We start from the raw sequence: 20,468 nt of genomic DNA, 5'->3' as shown, positions 1-20,468 counted from the left end.
TAAAAAATGTAAAAATTGTTAACTGTACTGCTTTTTATTTCATCTTGCATGTTTTTTTGCAAATTCAAACTCGATGATTACAAAAAAAGCTTTATTTATTTTTTGACAAACTAAAAATTTTGTTTAAAAAATGATTTATTTCGCAATCTTTTGAACAATTGATTGTTTTTTAGACGCACAGCATTATCTGGGCTAATCTTGATCTCATCGTGGATCCTTACGATAACAATTTTTTATATTTATATGGGGCGCGACCTTTTTTTCAAAGCATTTCAGCTATGTAAATGTTTTCATGTAAATTACTGGCAAGAATCTCAAATCAGGGCTCAATTAATGTCAGCTACTATTTTCAAAAAAGATGTACAACGAAATTATAATATGAATTAAGAGTTAAGCTCATGGTTTTTATGGCTTTGACGAATTGTTTTCGTAAAAATTTTATAGACTTTTTGAGTTTTGCCTTCATTTGTTATACTTTTTGTAGCCCAACGACTTAGTGCTCTCAGTCAAAGATGGTATAATATTTTTAGCTGGTATAGATGAACCTAGACGATTCTTTCAGTTGTTATCTAAGGTCTCTTATGATTTTGAATATAATTGTTTTAAGAAAAGATTGATGAGTTTTTGAACTTTGCCACTATTTTATCTTATTTCTCTCAACTTCGGGCGCAGCCCCAATGAAAACAAGCAAATACCAATTTCGTGTTGATAAAACATTTTTGTTGGAAACGGTTTTATATTCAGTTTATGTTTTCCTTGTTTTGATGCTGAGCGTTTTCAAATATTTTTTTTCTTTTTCATTTTTGAGCGTAATTGCATTTTTTATGAGTCCAATTCGTTTCGTTGTCGAATTATCACTTTGTTGGCAAATCTAATTTTAAAAAGCAAGGTGGGAAAGTTTAACAGCGTTGGAAAAATACGTATCTGTATGTATTAATTGTTTTTGTTGACTAGTTGATGCTTCTTGGGCTGAGACCAAGTTATCTCGCAAATTTTTGTGGATTTTTTGTTGTTTTTTTTTTTAAATTTTTGTCTTTCGTTTTGTTGTTGTCCGCCAAATACATGATAACAATAGGTCTCAATTGCTTCCACAGGACGCATAACTCCACCTTGATAAAGATATCAGTTTATAGCTGTTTGTTTTAATGGTTTTCAAATTAAATTCTAAAAACTGTTTTTTTCAACTGTCTCTTTTTGCTTTGAATTTGGTCGCCATGTAAATAAATCTCACTGATTATAGGTCTCAATTACTTTTGATGATTTATCAATTTTTATTGCGCTGTGTTATACGTTGTGACTGATTGCTTCGACCATTTATTTTCAAAAAAAATTTCGAGGTTTATGTACTGTTAAATTTTCGGGTTTTTTCTCCTTGGTGTCGTTTCTATGTTGTCCTTTTAAAGAGAAGGCTTGTTGGTGTTAGAATGAGGAAAAACGAATGATTTACAATTCTTGCGGGTAACGTCTTATAAGTATAGTGCCTTGAATGGTGTGATGTCGTAAAATTGTTTGAAGTTTTGGCTTCTTTGTGTGTTTGTTATGTATTTGTTATTTTGTGGGGTCGTGGCGTGGTCTCATTATTATTAGGCCCAATTGGCTTCCTGGGTAGTTGAAGCCTAATCCATCGGTTTTTGTTGAAATTTTATATCTGTTATGACTTTTGGAAATATTTGTTTCCATAACAAATTTGGGTTTTTGAGCTTTGTCATTTTTTAAAATAGTTTTTTGGTCGAATTGTAGTTCAATCTTTGTAAACACAGGCCACAACCCGTTTTCAGTGAGCTGTATAAAAACCTTGTAACAGTTTTAGTTTCAAACTTTTATTCGGCTTTTTTACTACTTATACTACGAGACTTCATAAAATTTTTGAGATTTTTATATATTTGTACATTTTAGAGGATTTTTGTTTTCTTTTTGGTTTATAACAATAATCGTACAACCCATTGACTTTGAAATTTTGCGCAATTGAAAACTGGATTCTGGTATGTTTCAATTGCTTCCTATAGAGATATAAATGAAAATTTCAGTGATATCTAATGACATTAATAACTGTGAAGTTAATTGTTTTCAAAAATAGAAACTAATTTTTTAACTTCTCACCTCTTTGCTATTTTTTTGCATTTTTGTCGACCTGTTAACCAGTTGCGTTGAGAACCGGTCCCATATTTTTGCTAATGAAGTATAGGCTAAACTATTTTTTTTTTAGATTTTATCTGACGCGAGTTTGATTTTGTTGTGATTTTTTTTATTGTAGACATCGAGTTGCGGTCGTAAATAATGTTTGTTTGTTAATTTTTTAATGGACCTTTTTAGTAGTTTATTTATCAAAAATTGTCGTCGGCCCTCTAGCGTGACATTATTATATTCCATTGCTTGTTTATTGAACGATATCTATGTTTTTGATCTTTTCATCATTTGGTAGCCAATAAAGTTAAGAATGTGGATTAGCGGGGTCGGAACACTATGTGCGTACGCACATTACCGAGCCTCCATGTTTTAACTAGTATCGTTATCCGATAATTTGGTCTAATTGTACAACTGATCGTAATTAAGCAACCGGGCGACTCCCATAAATTACTATATCAATTGAATAAGATTTTTTTATTGTTTTAAAAATATTATTGATTTTGTCATATGATTCACTGTCATTTTTATCAACCTGGCAAATTTATAAGCATGTAGCTGCAAATAATTTCTTTTCAATTTTTGATTTCCTTTTGGTGCCACCCCTGCTTCAGCACTTTGCTATCAGCTCTATTTGAACAATTATTCAGTTCTGTTTTTTTTCGGGTAATGACAAATCAGGAATCAAGTTTTCGTCTTTCTTGGTGCTGTTTTGGTATGGTACACCTTCAGAAGTCTTGAAAGTGAATGGAAAAACAGAAATTTTTCCTTCGGTTTTATTAAAAGCGCTGTTCATCTGAGTTCTCATAAGTTTAGATATACGTTAAAGCTTTTTCATCACTCTGAGGAATATTGTTAAGACCTGACACTGTTGGACTTTCACTTCTTACTTTCGGTTTTCTCAAAGCAACTTGACGCCAAATTTCACTTAATTATGATTAAATCCTACATATTCATTGAATAGACAAAAGTAATGGTGATATTAATTCGCAAAATTTTTTTTCGGGAAAGCAAAATTACTGTTACATGAAAATCCGATCAACAGCGGAAATTCAGAGACTCTACTGGGCCGATATAGCCGAACCATTGAGATTAGAATGTCATATAATGAGAATTATAGACGAGTACCTCCCTTAATTCTGATTGGCTCATTTTTAATGCAGCGTATTATAGATAGAAACACCATAACGAAGTTTTATCCGTGCCTTCCCCCCCCCCCCCACCCCGAGAAAAACACAGTAGATCGATATCGAACTAAAAAATGGACAATTGCACGAAGATTGAACGGTATGCATATTGGTCAAATAAAGAGCTGCGCTATTCGCAAGCTTAAATGAAGTTTCGATGTACTCTCTTTAAATCTGTTCTAGCACCGTAGTCATCCATCTACCTATAGGCGAACATGAATCATACATTTCCAAACTGCTATTTGTAAAGACTTCCGTATAAATCGAGACAAATTTTCAAAAAGACCATTCAAAGCGCTAAATGTTTATGTTCAAATCGTATGTCTCAAGGCATCCAAATCATTTGCTCAAAACGTAGTTCGCAGTTTGGCTATAAAATCTGACTTGCCACCTGGAAAAAACAGGTAAAAAAAAACTGAAAAATAACTTTAAATGACACTATCTTGCTTGCTATTTTCAAAAAATTAAATGAATGTTGTACACAAACGAACCATTTTAGACCTGTCATGGATTTTTTTCTTCAAAAAATCTTGCAATATCGGTCATTAATTACGCTTAAAAACGATCAAAAACGAACAGGTCAAGGTAGTGATCTTTTCTGCTAGCCCCCCCCCCCCTTCCGCTTAGTTTCGCATCCTTGTTTGTAAATGTTTAAATATGTTGATAAAGCTAAGTACTCTTTTACGTGAACATATATGAACAATACGCATTTACTAAAAGCTAGCACAGCTATGGTTTGAAAGTTAAGTATTCATAACCAAAACTTTTTGCCTATAACGTAAGCAACAATAAAAATTTCTGTATTAGATAAGTTTTGGTGTTATAGGCTACAGTAGGGCTCGATTTTTTAAAATTATCAAAGGAAAGTATTCTAAAAGTGCCTTCAATCTGCCTAGACACTCTTGTTTCAATGAAATGCAAATTTCACTCTTACAATTCGCAAAAATTTAGATTTTAGGGGGTGCTAAATTAACGGCTATATAGGGCTGGGGGGCGCTAGCAGAAAAGATCCCAAGGTAACTGATGGGGTTTGGGCAGTTCCACTAAAAATACCATCATTTAACGCTCGTTTCTATGTTTCCCCGACAACATCCAATCTACGGTGCCCGCCCATGTTATTATTTTTTCACAAAAGTAGAGTTCTAAACCAGAGCGATACTTTGATGGTTTCGACAGTAACTTTGCATCATGTGTGATAGATATACGCAGCAGCCAAGAAGCAGCAGAGGGCAATCCAGAGACAGGCCAGGTACTCCCTCCCCTCCCAGGTGCGCTCTGGATCAATAGGGTGCAACGACAATGACAGTGTTCAATTCACACCCACACACGATGACGCTGACTTTCATCACAACCCAAATGGACAAGAGAACGGGTCTATCAGAGACGATACCAACACAAACTACCGACGCAAAAAGTTAGCTCTTCATCTATTAAGTTTGTTGTGCTAGTAAGCAAGTGGATACTAAACTACTGATTTTCGGGGTCTAGGAAATAAACCCCCTCGTTAAAAAAAACGCACCGAACCCCCATTTTAAAATTGAATTTCGGTCGTGATAAATTGTTCGGTTGTGATAGTTTCATATCAAATCCCACGGGCCGCTGTGGCATGGCCAAACGCGCTGCTTTTTAATAGTAAAGTGGGGGTCTATTTCCGTGGGGGTTTATTTCCTATCTAAAATGAATTGAGGGTTTTTCCGCGGGTTTTGTTTCCGCAACTGGACTTTCGGCATATCGAGTTGTTAATCGTCGACGGCAAGCACACAAAGAAGCAGCTGTTAAAAATAATGGACAATTTCGCTTGCTTAACGTTATTGCACTATTAATGAATACAAAAATTACATCAACAAATTTTTATATAATTTTCGAGATGTTTGTGCTATTTGTAATGGTTAACCTAGCAGATAACAAAAACTGTCGTAAAATTTGGGCCATTTCTAACTGAAGTTCCAAAATTTTAGCTACGAAATTAACTTTTATTAACTCGACGCGCCAAAAAGCAGTACGTTAAGCATTACAATCGTTTACAAATGTAAATTCCCAAATAGAAAATTTATATATTAAACTACTTTTTTTCGATAAGCATTTTGAGTGACATTCATTCCAACTGCCATTATATTTTTTTATAAAATCGATAGAATTTTTTATTGTTAATAGCCGCCCTCATCTTCTCAGCCGGCTATTATAGCGCTCCTATTTTTTTTTACAATTCAAAGAATTTGAATTGTATTGGGGCGCTGTCTTTTTTTTAAGATCTGTTCACACATTTTCATGATTTTTGAAGTCAAATTGGAGTGGTGATTTTGGTCACGCCGAAACAGGAAATGGAGCGAAAAAGCGAGTGGTTTTGCGCCGTGAATTTTTTTCGCTCTAATTTTAAAGTAGAGTGAGAAAACGGTGTTTGAACAAAAATTCGGTTTCTCGGTAGTGGTTTTTTGTTCACATGCGGCAATTTCACTCTTAATTTTACTGTTTTTTCGATTTTTTGAATCGAATTTTTTTCTAAATAGTTTTCCCAATCCATTTACAGCTCATTCTGGACCTAGTTTTTTTGTTAGAATCAAAATTACATATCTCACTAGTGGTTTTTTTGTTCTCACTAGCAGCATTTTGACATTGATTTTCTGTTTTTTTTTTGTTTTTTTATCTGATTTTTTTTTAGAAATGGTTTTCCCAATTCACTCATTGTCTGTTCTAGGTCTAGTTATTCGTTAAGTCAATCAAAATTCTTTGAATTGTACGTCAGGACTTGTCCTGCTATATTTTTTTTACTTCGTCGAATAAAAAAATGTTTCGCTTTACCTCATTTTGCCGCCTTTTCAACATTTTGCGTAAAATCTTTTTGACTTCTCTAGGCTAGTTTCTCTCTTCTCTCATTCTGCTAAAAGTGATTTTGAACATCAGTTGCTCAGTAAAGCAATTCAAAATGAACAGAGTCAGTATAAAAATTGAAGTCAGAAATAGAAACGGGATAAACCCATAAAGCCCAATTTTAGATGCCCGCTATTTGAACGTCTTTCCTATTAGTCTTATTTATCATCTCTAATGCTTATTGTTATTGATGGTAGCCCCTGTAGCCTCTCTCTAAAACAGAAATATGTTCAACCACGAAATGCCATCAAAATAATTCGGACTTAAAAAAATGTTTTTGTACAAAAATCTTTTTTTTTCAATATCTTCTGTTATTTCAATCCCAATCATGCTTATTGGAATCAACGGCGGCTATTTTTCGGCAATCTGCCGGGTATGTTTCTGAGTTCTACAAAAAAGGAAAGTAGTTAAATGAGTTGAGTTGACATGAGGACTGACATTTATTATTGAAACAATAATAGAAGTTCTCTACTTTTTATAAGCCTTTATCCAATTTGTAAAAACAGTGTAATGTCTAAATCAACATTTTTAAAATTAAGTTCAACGTTTTTGGAAAACAAAGATGCCCTGCTCAAACGAGAAATTTTTCAGGCAATCAGCAAAGAATTCAATGCACAGAAACGAGAAGAAACTGAAAGTTAACATGTAAAGATCAATCAATCAGTTGTTGAATATTTAAAAGTTTTGGTACGAAAATCTTGGCTTTTCGATATCTAAGCTTAGTGTTTACGATATCTAAAGCTTTAGAAGCTCTTCAAAAAAAAATTAATGTTTCTTTTTTAATTTTGAAGAGATCACAAATCTACTAATCTAAGTCGGACTTAATAGGTTGACCGGAGAACTTAATTATTGCTTAGTTTATTTGAGAGCACAGTAAATCCAAAGTGTTTTGCAGACCAAATCTGATTTTTTTGAATTAATGGTATGGAGTTTCAAACTTGAGATTGGAATTTTGAGATTGAAAAAGTTCAGTCATCTGGCATTATAGAGAAGAATGCTATGAATGACTTTTCTTGAACGAACAATTTCAATTTGGAAGCAGGAAACAGAAACTGTATAAAATCAAAATTGAACATCAGAAATTGAGACTTTTTCGCTGCACAGATTTTCAGTCCAAAAGTAGCAAAATTTTGTAAAGAAAGTTTTCCACTCATTTGCGGTTTTCTTGAGGAAGACCAAGTCATTAGAGCCCGATTTCAGCTATATAATGTTTGGTTAGAGCATCGATAGGGCTTGTATGTATCAAGCCACTATGGATAAGCCACTATGGTTCCAAAAAACTACGTACGAGTAAAAAAATTTCTTAAAGAAAAATCTTCTGGGGGCATCAAATACAATACAATTATTTGTTCCAAGCAGTTTTCTAATAGAACAGTCTATTAACGAGTCACTGCAGCCTTGGATTTTTAACATCTAATAGACTGTGTACATAGTTCTAATAGTTGTTTCTATCAATGTCTGTGTCAATCTACGCCACCTTTTGCTTTAAATTGGATTCGAATCCGGACTAAATGACGACCATTACAGTAACTCCCACTCCTTTTCTTGCAATTTTTAGCAATCTTTTCTGTGCAGGCGGAGAAAAAGAATGAAATTTTTTTTTATAACTTTAAAATTTCACGCCCTAGTGGAAATGGGATTTACTGACCGAAAAAAAAGACTAAAAGAGCGCAAAATGTGCTGTACGTAGTTTTTTGGTCCCTTAGTGCAGCTCATCTAAAAAAACTGTTATCTTTATACCCAGATTGATGTTTTATCTGAAATTAACGTAAGAACTTCGGTGATTGGCGTTTTAAGATGTTTTCAAATAAAAAATGTTGCATTTTTTAATGGTGAATGCTCTAAATGCGGTACATTTGCTCAAGAATTGCGATAATTAGTGGTTGCAATTTTTTCCCTGCATTCGCTGCAAATCTAGCGATTCTAGCGATTGTTATGCCTTGGTGATACATAATATTAATGAAGCGATTCAATGAATGGTTGCGCCATTGAAATAGAAGTATGTGTTTAAAAATGATTTTGTTTAGACACTCGCTACAAACAGTTGAGGGAAAGGTGTCTGCCTCGAGGGGCAGAAAGAACACAGTCATATTCTCGACCCCAGTCAACACCTACAGCAGTCATGGAGGAGCAGGCTCCCAAAGGGCATCAATGGTGAGAAGACTGTCTACAGCTGTGCCCCAGACACTCATGCGGGCAAGACGCAAGCTAACCAATCAGGTGTGGATACATAAAGAATTTTTAAGAAAAACAATTTACTCCTACTCAATGGCCCCACTCACCTCAGAATAAAAGCCCGCTTCAATTATAAAGATTATTCTCGCTTTTCTTCTTTTTCAGCTGCTGGACATTCATTAATATACAATATTTTTGTTATGATTCAGTAATGGTTTTATTAGAGAGACTCATATTTATACGTGAACAGTACTGGAACGTACTGGAATTTGGTACGGCATATTCTGACATCATATCTTTTCACATCTACATCCCTTTACCACAGACTTTTCACCCACCGAATTTCACCATGGAAGATTAAACAGCAGCTAGTAAATTAATTGAAGAAGTTTAAATGAAACTTTCTATTATTTTAAAAATGACTTTTAATGTCCTATATTTCACATTTTAGGCAAAAATATTGGTAGGCTATAATACAGTATGGCATGCTCTCAAATAGACAAATAATCAAAGAGACAAAAATGAAACTAAAATAAGTATGAAAGCATATGAATGAAACAGGACACACAAGACGGTTCTGCCTGCAAATTGTTTCAAGCAATGTTACGTGACTCATCTTGCTACCGCCACTTTGAAATTGTGACTGGCATCTCGAATAGCTGCGCGGTTGTCAATTCAAAAAATGGCACACTTAGTGGTCATATAACTATAGCCCCCAATCATGTTAATTATACCATAATGGGGGGCTACAATTTCGTGGGGGCTATAATGGAAAAGACCCCAGATCTGCTCACTGATTAAATTTGAGTCACGTAACCTATACATCAAAGCTTAATTGCTCTCAAACAAAGTTTGCGACAATTATATTAGTCCTGTGGTCTTTTTTATGCAATTTTTCGGTTGACCGATTTGTCGTCTCACCCATTTGACTTTTCGTCCTCAAAAACGTGATAATCAGGTAACGCCCGGGGGGCATTAAATTCTCCATTACGGGCGTCTATCGATATCAAATTTTTGAGTAAATGTACTCGTTTTTATTACGAGATTACACTTTTCCTAAGTTAATACATAGTGCGTGTGAAACATTCTGAAAAACGTCGCGGACGAAAAGGCGGTGCCCTGTATGGAACTTTCGGTCAGTGTTTTTCACTTTTAAACTGAAGTTGAAAAGTGAAAACTGCTTTCCACGGCAAAATCTGTTTGACGGAAGCGCGTTCCGCAAAGAATTGTGCGGCGGATTAATTGCACTATAATCCTTCATTTTAGTAATCTTAAAACATTAGATCGTATTATTGAGGGGCAAAATGATTAAAAGTTTGTGAAATGCCCTTACATTCGCTCGTAACTACTGTTCACATTTATTTGATTCTACTTTTCATTTTAAGGCTTTTAATTGCTTTCAGGAAACCATTTTCACTACACTTAGGTGCTTTCCGCATTGAACGGAAGTCGGCACTGGAACTTTCTTTGCCAGCCACTTTCTTTGAAAGTAGACTTTTGGTATCGGTAGACACTCTTAATGTCTTGGCGCCTTTCGTCATACTGTACTCTAATTATGCAAATCATTAAAACTATTTTAAAGACATAAATTCATGTTGTGAAAGGTTGTTTTCAGAGTTTGACTTCAAACCCCCCCCCCCCCCTACCCCACTTCACCCCCATTGCCACTTCAGCCCTCAAACCCCACCCCGGCACATCCTTCTACCCATAACCCAGCGTGCTCGACTCCCCCTCCCCCGATGTTTGAGAGCAATTTGTGCGATGTTATTTGGTTATGTTTTGTTTGACTGAATCAACAACAGAACGGTTATAAAACATCAAAGTTAATCAATAGTAAAGCACACTCATTCCCAGATCATAGCAAAGTTGTAAGTAAAACCAAACCATGATAGTTAAAATCTGTATTTTACTATGAATTGATTCCGATTATGTTAAAGAAGAACAAGAAAACACTTTTTCGCACATACAGGCCTATAAATAAAGTCAATTTCTCTATGGATATTTAAAACGCTGCCAAAAAATAATCGAACTCTGATTACGACGTGGAGCCAAGTTCAGCTCGATAATTCATTGATATTTGATTATTGCACTGTAGAAGAAAATAGAAATTGTAATTTTCTCCGATGCATGATGATATTCAACAGTTGTTCACAGTGCTGTGAAATTACCAGTTGTTTATGGAGTAAATACAAAATTAAATGAAACAATGGAATTGAATAAAATTTTTTGCATATATGTTTCCCTTCCCTCAACCCCGCGTAAACAGAATTTTATTTTTCTGAGGTTTTGTCAACAAGTCGAAAAACTAATGCATTTTTTAGAAAAGATAATGGTTGATATGCTAGTCCAAAAAATTACGAAGACCATAGCTTTTTGTGGCCAAAAATATGTTTTTAATTTAAATCCGCCTAAGAAATTTACTTCAACTGAATTCGTTTTTTTAAAAGATTTTAATACGTATTTGCTTCAGTTCTATAATTTAACATAATAACTAAAAACGAAATCAAGTGCTTACCGTATTTATTTTAGAGAACATTTTTAAAAGTTTACTTTCTTATTTGCACTTCGCGGACAAATTAAAAAAAGGCGTTAATTAAAAGCATAAAACAAACTAAAATTTTGTTTGTTCAACAGTCCACAATGTTCGATTGGTACCTTATTGTCTCCACGCTGTTCAAATTTGTAATTTCAAAAAAAAATACAAATTCAATACACATGAAAACATCAATCTAACTTTATACCAGCATAAGTGTTCTGGCGTCAGTTACTAATAAATAGTAATAAAAGTTCTTCTTCACAACAATATCTTTCTTCGAGTAATTTTTATAAAAATAAAATGAAATATGCAACATATAATACTATATATGTAACAAAACTCGTATACAAAATAACATTTTATTGGTATCTGATGCAAACCTATTGTGCTATTATTAACAAAGTCTATATCGAGGCAGTGAACCAATCAATTAAACTATTCCAACTGGCAAGAAATTTAAGCCTTCTCTATAAAAAAGCAGTAATTTTGAAGTCGAATCACTTTTTCAATCTCTGCCACAAAATAACACTTTGGTTGGAGCCTGAAGCCCAGCTGAACAGGAGCGGCCGGAAACAACACCAAGCTTTATGTTATATATTTGAAGGTTTATTCTTTGAGTTAATGTAAGAACTTCTGTTTGGATGATTCTTTTAGTAGTGAAAAAGTTATCATATAGTCTTCGCCAACTAAAAAAATCTTAATTTATCTGAAACGATTGAAAGTTTATGTTGAACCTTCGAAATGTAAATATCACGTTCATTGGGCAAAATTTTCTACATACGTTTATCTGGCGCGAAGCGATAGACGCTTTTATTGGGGTCATCGTGGTTTCTACAATCCGAAGAATTTGAATTGTATTGGGGTGCTGTGTTGTTTTTAAGATGTGTTCACACATTTTTCAATGACTTTGGTCTTTCAAAACAGGATAAACAGGTAAAGCCCAGTTGACATTAAATTTCATTAGAGGCCCAAAGAGGGTTTTAGTAGTCCTTCGAGTGCTTAGAGTAGTGCAGCTGCTGGGATGGCCTAAACTTGAAGTTTAAAGGTCATTTTTAGCAGTTTTTGGGCTCAAAATGGTGCAATTTTGCATGTTTTTTTTTGTGATTTTTCTGGAGTTTTTGTTTGATTTATCATGGATTGAAATTTTTAAAAGTTGATAAAGCCTTTTTTGGAGACAAAATTAATTGCTATGACCAATTTATGAGCTATATGTTTTGGTACTAATAACACAAACACGCAAAGTGATACTAATTTTTGCTTTTTTTTCGAATTTGAATTTTTTTTGAAGTTTTTTGAATTTTTTTTTGTCATTTTTGAGTTTTTTTCAATTTCAAGGGCCAGGCAAGCTCCTCTAAGGTTTGATAGTAGGGCACTGAATAGTTTTTTGTAACATTGGATTGGTTTTCAACATTCTAATGTCTCGATTTTTTGCATTTTTGGATAAAAATCTGCAATTTTTTAAAGTTTCCTAACGTTTTTGTCAATTTCTATATTTGTCCATTCTCAAGTGCCAGAAAACCTATTCCACGGTCTGATATAAAGTTAATGCATGGTTGTTAGAATCATTGGATCTGTTTTCAATAATTTAATCTTTCAAATTTTAGAAACTTTTAGATAAAATTTGCAATTTTTTTCAAGTTTTTCAAAAAAAATTGTGTTTTATTTAGTTTTTCTCGCATCAGTAGCCATGTAACCTCATCCAGTTTTTAATAATCTGTTATTAAATAGTTACTAGGGGGCAATTTAATGGTTGTCAACATTGTAATTGAACGAATTTCTGTTTTTTGAAATTTAATATCATTTCTAAAAATTATCGATCTGTGAGCCAATGAATTTTTAAGGCTTGCAATTTGGTCACTGGATAGCCTCTAGAGACACAGAAATGATTCCGAAGATTTGAATATCCTAATTTTTAGCAAAATTTCATTAAAATTTGCAATTAAAATTTGCAATTGGTCATTTTCGAGTTAGTTGATCTTCAAGGGCAAATGATTTTTTTTCAGGTCTTGCAGATATAATACTGGGCCGACTTCAGAAACACAAATTGATTCTTATCATTTTTTTGAAATAAATATATTTGAAGAAATCAAATTTTGCCTCAGAGGTAAGAGCTTCAAGAGTTTTTAACAAAGAATATATGTTTGTTTAGTTTGTTTGTTTGTTTTAGTTTCTAAATTTTTTGAGATAATTTTTTGTTTTGGCTGGCATTGTTCAATTGATCTGCTGACCAGAAAGAGTAATTCTAAATTTTTATTTCAATTCTTTGAATTGTTTTTCAGGACTTGTCCTGATAAGTTTTAAATCGTTGTCTCCATCGATGATTCTTGAAGATTTTAATATGATTCCGAAGATTTTAATATCCTAATTTTTAGCAAAATTTCATTAAAATTTGCAATTAAAATTTGCAATTGGTCATTTTCGAGTTAATTGATCTTCAAGGGCAAATGATTTTTTTTCAGGTCTTGCAGATATAATACTGGGCCGACTTCAGAAACACAAATTGATTCTTATCATTTTTTTGAAATAAAAATATTTGAAGAAATCAAATTTTGCTTCAGGGGTAAGAGCTTCAAGAGTTTTTAACAAAGAATATATGTTTGTTTAGTTTGTTTGTTTGTTTTAGTTTCTAAATTTTTTGAGATAATTTTTTGTTTTGGCTGGCATTGTTCAATTGATCTGCTGGCCAGAAAGAGTAATTCTAAATTTTTATTTCAATTCTTTGAATTGTTTTTCAGGACTTGTCCTGATAAGTTTTAAATCGTTGTCTCCATCGATGATTCTTGAAGATTTTAATATGATTCCGAAGATTTTAATATCCTAATTTTTAGCAAAATTTCATTAAAATTTGCAATTAAAATTTGCAATTGGTCATTTTCGAGTTAATTGATCTTCAAGGGCAAATGATTTTTTTTCAGGTCTTGCAGATATAATACTGGGCCGACTTCAGAAACACAAATTGATTCTTATCATTTTTTTGAAATAAAAATATTTGAAGAAATCAAATTTTGCTTCAGGGGTAAGAGCTTCAAGAGTTTTTAACAAAGAATATATGTTTGTTTAGTTTGTTTGATTGTTTTAGTTTCTAAATTTTTTGAGATAATTTTTTGTGTTGGCTGGCATTGTTCAATTGATCTGCTGGCCAGAAAGAGTAATTCTAAATTTTTCTTTCAATTCTTTGAATTGTTTTTCAGGACTTGTCCTGATAAGTTTTAATTCGTTGTCTTCATCGATGATTCTTGCGACCATTGACTTTTTCAACTTCAGTGACTTCTACTTCTTTGCATTTAAAATGTATGTTCCTAACGTCATTTCTGCTTTTAGGTCAATTGCGTGACTTACCTCACTCAAAAAAATAACTCTTGAACTCGCTTAATGAACTTTAATTTTTATGAACATTTACTAGTTAAAAATCAACAGTGTGCATCGAAGTAGTGCCAAACGTATATGCTCTAATTTTTGAGTATTAGAGTCTTGAATTTTTCATATTGAATAAAAAGTTTGAAAAACATCTATTAGGGCCTTAGCGTATGTGTCTCATAAAAGTAACAGTTCGAATCTAACCCAAAAAGCCTAGTGGTCTATCAAAATGACTGGTGGTCAATCTGTCCATCTAATTTCTTTAGTTGCTTCAATTCCATGGAAAGCCGCAAGCGTTTATCGCAGCTATTTTCCGGCAATCTGCTGGCTGTGTTTTTTTTTGTTTTTAGTTATTGAATGGGCGGAAAGAGCACCGATAAAATATAATGGTATCATTCAATTGAAATTTTCAAATTGGTTTCTATTCACCGCAACTCACAAAACGTGTGAATCATACGTTTTGATGCATAAAACTGTGGTATTCTGCCCGAAAAGCGTTCATCTTACCTAATTTAAGTTCCATAGATTGTTTGAGTTTGTGGAAAACTTCCATTAACAAAATAGTGTCTCAAAGTAATTAAAATTTGTTGATTTTTTTTGTGAAAACCTTAGTACGAAATATTAGTAAATTTGACGTCTGGAATACAAAGGTTCAAGTTCTCAAAACAATGTTGAATCAGTTTTTGTTTTTTATAGATTTTGATCTACTTCCAACCATTTTTACAGGCCAAAAATGTTGATTCGCCCTCTTCATGCATGTTTACGTAAACTCTATACAACACTAGACAATTGTCGGAAGGCAATCAATTATTTAATACTTTTAGACTTTATAATTTTCTATTTTTTTGCTTACGTTATTTTGAGTTGAAGTAATTTCTGTTATTTTTTGCAATGAATTCTTGTAGTTTCAAAAAAAGTGTGTTGCTTTTCTGTTTTCTGAAACCTTTGTGTAACGGCCTCTGTTTCATGATCAAGCTGAGTTTTATCCTGTAGCCACCAAAGTTAATGCAGAGGAGCAGTTCCTCTGACATTTTTCTATTTGAAACAGAAAAATTTTCCGATTCTAGCTGCGTCAGAAAAATGTGCGCAGGGACATATACTACCGTCTGTTTTCAGTTAATTGGGAAAAATAACTACGGAAAGATAAGTTGGAAGATAAAAGATGCCACTATATAAAGAGGTCAACAAAAAATTACTATTATGCTCTTTCAGCTTTATTAGTTTTTGAGCTAAGACAATGGGAATTACAACCGGCGAATCGCTTCGGTTTGTCTGTGGCTTAAGTAGAAAACTTTTTCTGTGCGTAGATGTAATCAGTATTCATTAGTTCTTACTTCAGTTTTCGTTCAAGTTTCAATAACATTATTTATTTTTGTTTGAGGCAAATTCAAAATAAGCCGATATGGACAAATTTTATACCCCCAAACTATCCCCCCCCCCCCCATTACCTGTCTCAGTTATACCATTGTGGAGGTATAATTTCGTGGAGGGCATAAAGGCGCGCTGTTTTGTGTATGATCACTTAATTATTCTTGATGTTGCGATTTGATTGGAGATTGTATGTGTGTTATGATTAGGCGAGTGAGTTGAAGGCGTTCCGTATCCTGTCAGTGGTGATGGGTGCATTCATCATCAACTGGTTTCCCTTCTTCGCCCTCTACGTGTTCGAGGGGGTGTGCACCCACTGTATCATTCCAACATGGGTCATGACTCTCGTTGTATGGCTTGGCTACTTCAACAGGTCTCCGCTCTTATACACTTCTGTTCTTTATTTAAGCTTGAATGAAGTTTTTAATCAGTAAGAATTTGATTATTATCATCAATTAAGGTTTCTGCGTAATCACAGATCCCGAACATCATTAGGCCATATAGTGGCATGTTCTAAGGTGCAAGCTTTCACATAAGTTGTCGACGTCTTAAACTGCAACGTAAAAAATGCAATATAACTGTTTCCTTTCCCCTTCATTATCTGGCCATTGTCGGATTTCTCGAGAAAATTTACTCAATTTTGTTACTATTGTCGGCGACCATGTTCTGTGATTAGGTTATAAACGTGTCTGAAAACTAGTTACATTAAGCTGATTTAGCTGAGTTCTGTAGGTTAGATTCACTCTTCTCTCATTTGACTCATTTTTTAGACTGCTATTGCTCAACAAGATAATCTCGAATCAACTGAGTCACTATAGAAAAACGAAATCAAAATAGAAACAGCATAATCCCATAAAACCCTAATTTAGACGCCCGCTGCTTAAATTTTGTTAGAGCTCAAAGCCGAAGGCGCTTGCGCCTGGGCTGAGCTCGAATTGCCGAAGGCTTCCCAGAACTATACTCTGACTTATTTAGACCCCAATTACGCTGTTCAAAACTCAAAAGAGAATTCAATTAAAATTTATAGTAACATTGCAATTCTCGTGCAGCGAATCAATCCAACAATTAAAAAATCATTCAACCCAAATAATAATTTTTCTGAATGCCTTGATTTTATTGTAGAAGCGAATGGATCGCAGAGGTCGTCAGCCGGCTCTGCTGTGTCACTCTCATTGTCACTCTTTATGGTTTTCAGAAAAATGAGCAACTTTTAAAATTATTTCTTTATATTGACTCAATTATAGACCTTAGAAAAGTCCTCTTTGCCGAAGTTGTTATATTTAGCGATTGTCTCCTGTTTTCAATTATCCCTTTTAATTATCTTTGAAAAGTGTATGCTTTGTCTCATGAGAAAAAAATGGACTTCCAATAAAATTTTCCAAGAGACATGGCTTAAGGCTTCCAAGAAATTTTCCAAGAAGGTTGCTCAGTTGATTGCTCACTTTATACCCTTTTGAAAGGTCGAACCCTTCATGGCAAGTGTGAAAAGTGAGCCAAAAACTGATTAAGTTCAAACTCTAGTGTGATATAAAACGTGAAATCATGAAAAAAATTGGGACGCTTGAAAAAGTATGAAATAATGACCTCTTTCTTGATCAACTTTCAAAATTAGTGATCGAGCCTAACTTTATTGCTGATTTTCATTAATAGCAAAATTCAGGTCTAATACTTTTTTGTATTAATACTGGCCCATCTATCTAAAACATGAACTTGCTAGAAATAAAATGACATCAAAATAGGTTTATTTTAAAACCGTTTTTGTTCAAAAATCTTTTTTTTTCTGTTCATTCAATCCGTATCTGGATTCATTGAATCAATGGCGGCTATTTCCCGGCAATCTGGGGGGTATTTTTACTTACATAATTTGGACCATAAAGTTTCAGGCTAATTGCATGCTCAAAATATTATGTTTATTGTGAAAACTCGTGAAAAAAGAAAAACCTTTTTTAGAAGATATAAGTAACTTATTTCCACGACTTGAGTAAATTTTTACCATCGTGAAAAATGGTTACGCAAATTGAAAAACGGTTACAAGGTATTGCCAATCGTTTCCAGAGCACCTACTTAATTGAAATTTACCTTTTCGGACACTGGCCAGCCAATGGTGAATTTTCCCCCGCATTCATAAGCCTGTGGGAACAAAACAATCTATGTTTTTGCAATGGTAATGAAATGTATAGCCCTATAAGGGGTGGGACCCGCCATAAGATTCATTATCTACAATTTTATAAATGTGCAAAATTATCAACTATAGATGGCGTTACTTTAGGGGAGAGGCACATAACTTATGACACAAAAATTTTAACAGGACAACCGGCTGGTGTAATACAAACATTGAGGAATGTTTTTTCGTTTCAGTTCCATCAACCCCTTCATCTACGTCTTCTGCAACCGACAGTTCCGAATGGCTTTCATGAAGTTGTTGATTCCCTCCAGAAGAGGACACAGACTAAGAAATAGACAGATCAGTGAACACCTAATCGACGCCAGCATCATGAACGAAGCATGCCAAGTCAACAACAATAACAACAACAATAATAATACCAACAACAATAACAACAGCAACCGTAGATCATCAAGTCGGAAAGCGAGCAGTGCTATTCTGCAGTTAGCCAAACAGAACTCAATCAACGCAGTTAACGATGGGGCTGACTGTAATAACAGTACTCTGTAAATTATACCTGGTTTTTATTTAGGGTAAACAACCACTAGCAGATGTAAAATCACACAGGATAGTACAGCACAATAGTATTCTATGTAAAAAAAAGAAAGTTTAGCATACAAATAAAAATAAACAAACTAAAAAATAGTACAGATCAATCTTGGTACAACCAAATAAAATATTTTATTGCGCCGCAGCAAATGGTATGCTGAACAATTTGTAACATCATACTTCAATCCAGATACTTAGATTTTTCAACTAAGCTCTTTGATACTGTGCGTACATTAATTCGTACATTATTTAATGGTATAAGTTGAAATCAAATTTTTACATATCAAATCACGGTGAAAACCTTAATACCTTATTACTGTAAAAACAAGCTTTTGATTTATTGTCTATTTTGATGGGTATATTATAGGATATTCTCGTTTATTAGAAAAATGCTTACTTCAGCCTAGTTAAATGTTCATTTCGGGACGAGCCAAAAAAATAATGTAATAGAATAACATCAGCTACTAGAAAGCTTTTTCCAAGATCATTTTTATCTGCTAATATCTAGAATAAATATATTTGGCACAAAAACTGATGAATTTTTGAAAGACGTAGTCTTAGCTCTACTTTTTGATCTATGTATAGTTTTAGATCAACATTTGCAAGGTTCTAAATGTTTTAAAACATATCTGTACACAAAATTACAGCTGTGGAGATTAACAGTAGTGAATTAATTGATTAGAACCACTGGATTGCTGATAAAAAAGATCCTCAATAAAAAACAAAAAGTTATGTTATAAACTTAGCTAATGATTTAATTAGAACGAAGATTATAAAAATATCTTGAGAGCAATTTTGGGATTTTTATTTCCCCATGCTTGGGGCAATTTATTTTTCAGTTAGAATAGTTTATTTAAAAAAAATTATAGCAATATTTTGGGGCAATTACGCCTGCAGACGAATTTGTAATTATAATAATGCGTTATGTTTTGTATTATTTTTAAAAAGTTCAAACTTTATTTCGTTTGTTTTTAGTCATATACAGTATTGCAGATAGTTTAATAAGTTTGCGATCTATTGTAAATATGAACAAATTGAGTGAGAAATTTGTCCCTGCTTAAGATCAATGGAAAACTAAACAACGAGTGTGAATAAGTGACGTCAACACGGTAGCTACAGACGAAAAAATAAAAATTTTACGCTTGGTTTTTAGTTTTAATTGAGTCTAGACCAAAAGCAGCGAGTAATTTTGTTAATATATTCTGTCTATAACAAACGTAATAACAAGCATAACGGCTATTAAAATGCGTAATAAATGCTGCATAAACACAAACGCGAATTCAGAAGCATTCTTAATTACACAGAAACTTAATCCTTGCGGTTGATAAAAAATCAATCGCCATTTTAGATGATGATTAATCTATTTGGCCCACTTCATGAAGTTAAAATTTGTAAGCAAATAAAAAAAATTGCACGCTTGGTCTTAAGGTTGAAATTTGCCACTGCTCCGCTGTACCCTCATTTTGTACTTTGAGTTTGCAGGAGATTTTCTTTTTCTTTTCTTGGGAAGAGATGCATCGAACAACGATCAGAAGTGATACAGAGTGTCATTACGATTTGTCAAGATCTGACAAGAGTTGTTAAGAAACTATCTTGGTTTATTTTGATAAGATCTTAAAGATATCATCAAGATTTACTACAAAATGTTTGTATTTCAAGTTTTTGGCAAGATTTGTTTTGGCAAGATTTTTGAAGATCTTGCATGTCCTACCAAGATTTATCATGTTTTATTGCACTGGGTTTGAATTATACATACAGATTCGTGGCTGAAACCATTTGCTTGGTATATTAAAAACTGTAATATGTTTACGAAATAGTGTATATTTTAAAACAAAGACGATGACAAAAAACTGTTGATCAAGAGAACTTAATCGAGGTTCATTGATTGATACCTAGCTTTTCTATGAGAAAAAGAATCCAACCGCTGCCAAATACTTGCAAAAGCATCTATGCAAGCTTAAGTCGAGATGGGTCTTGAAAGACTGTCCAAGTCGAAGTGTCAACGCTGAAAACCGCACAAATGTGCTTAAAAATTGCGGTGAATGCGGGAAAGGATGCGAGAATTTGTTTTATTGCATTGAATGCAGTCAATTTAGTGAAAAAATTTACCGCTAAGAATCGCAAATCTTACAAAAATTCA

The 20,468-nt window shown here is 33.5% G+C and overlaps 1 protein-coding gene across 6 annotated transcripts in view; it reads left to right on the top strand.

The window, feature by feature from the left end:
- The window catches only part of LOC142341662 (putative G-protein coupled receptor No18), a 111,984-nt gene extending 93,449 nt beyond the window's left edge, over window positions 1-18,535 (top strand). For all 6 annotated transcript variants that reach the window (XM_075392787.1, XM_075392786.1, XM_075392784.1 and 3 more), the window contains exons 5-8: window positions 4,511-4,725; window positions 8,207-8,399; window positions 15,825-15,988; window positions 17,974-18,535. In XM_075392787.1, coding sequence (XP_075248902.1) covers window positions 4,511-4,725; window positions 8,207-8,399; window positions 15,825-15,988; window positions 17,974-18,289 — 888 coding nt within the window. In that variant the 3' untranslated portion in view covers window positions 18,290-18,535. The remainder of the gene's footprint in view (window positions 1-4,510; window positions 4,726-8,206; window positions 8,400-15,824; window positions 15,989-17,973) is intronic.
- Window positions 18,536-20,468: the final 1,933 nt, after the last annotated feature.

The sequence above is a fragment of the Convolutriloba macropyga genome, chromosome 6 (assembly GCF_964194025.1).
Source record: "Convolutriloba macropyga chromosome 6, txConMacr16.3, whole genome shotgun sequence".
Classification (NCBI taxonomy): domain Eukaryota; kingdom Metazoa; phylum Xenacoelomorpha; order Acoela; family Convolutidae; genus Convolutriloba; species Convolutriloba macropyga.
This window is presented reverse-complemented; position numbering and strand designations above follow the sequence as displayed.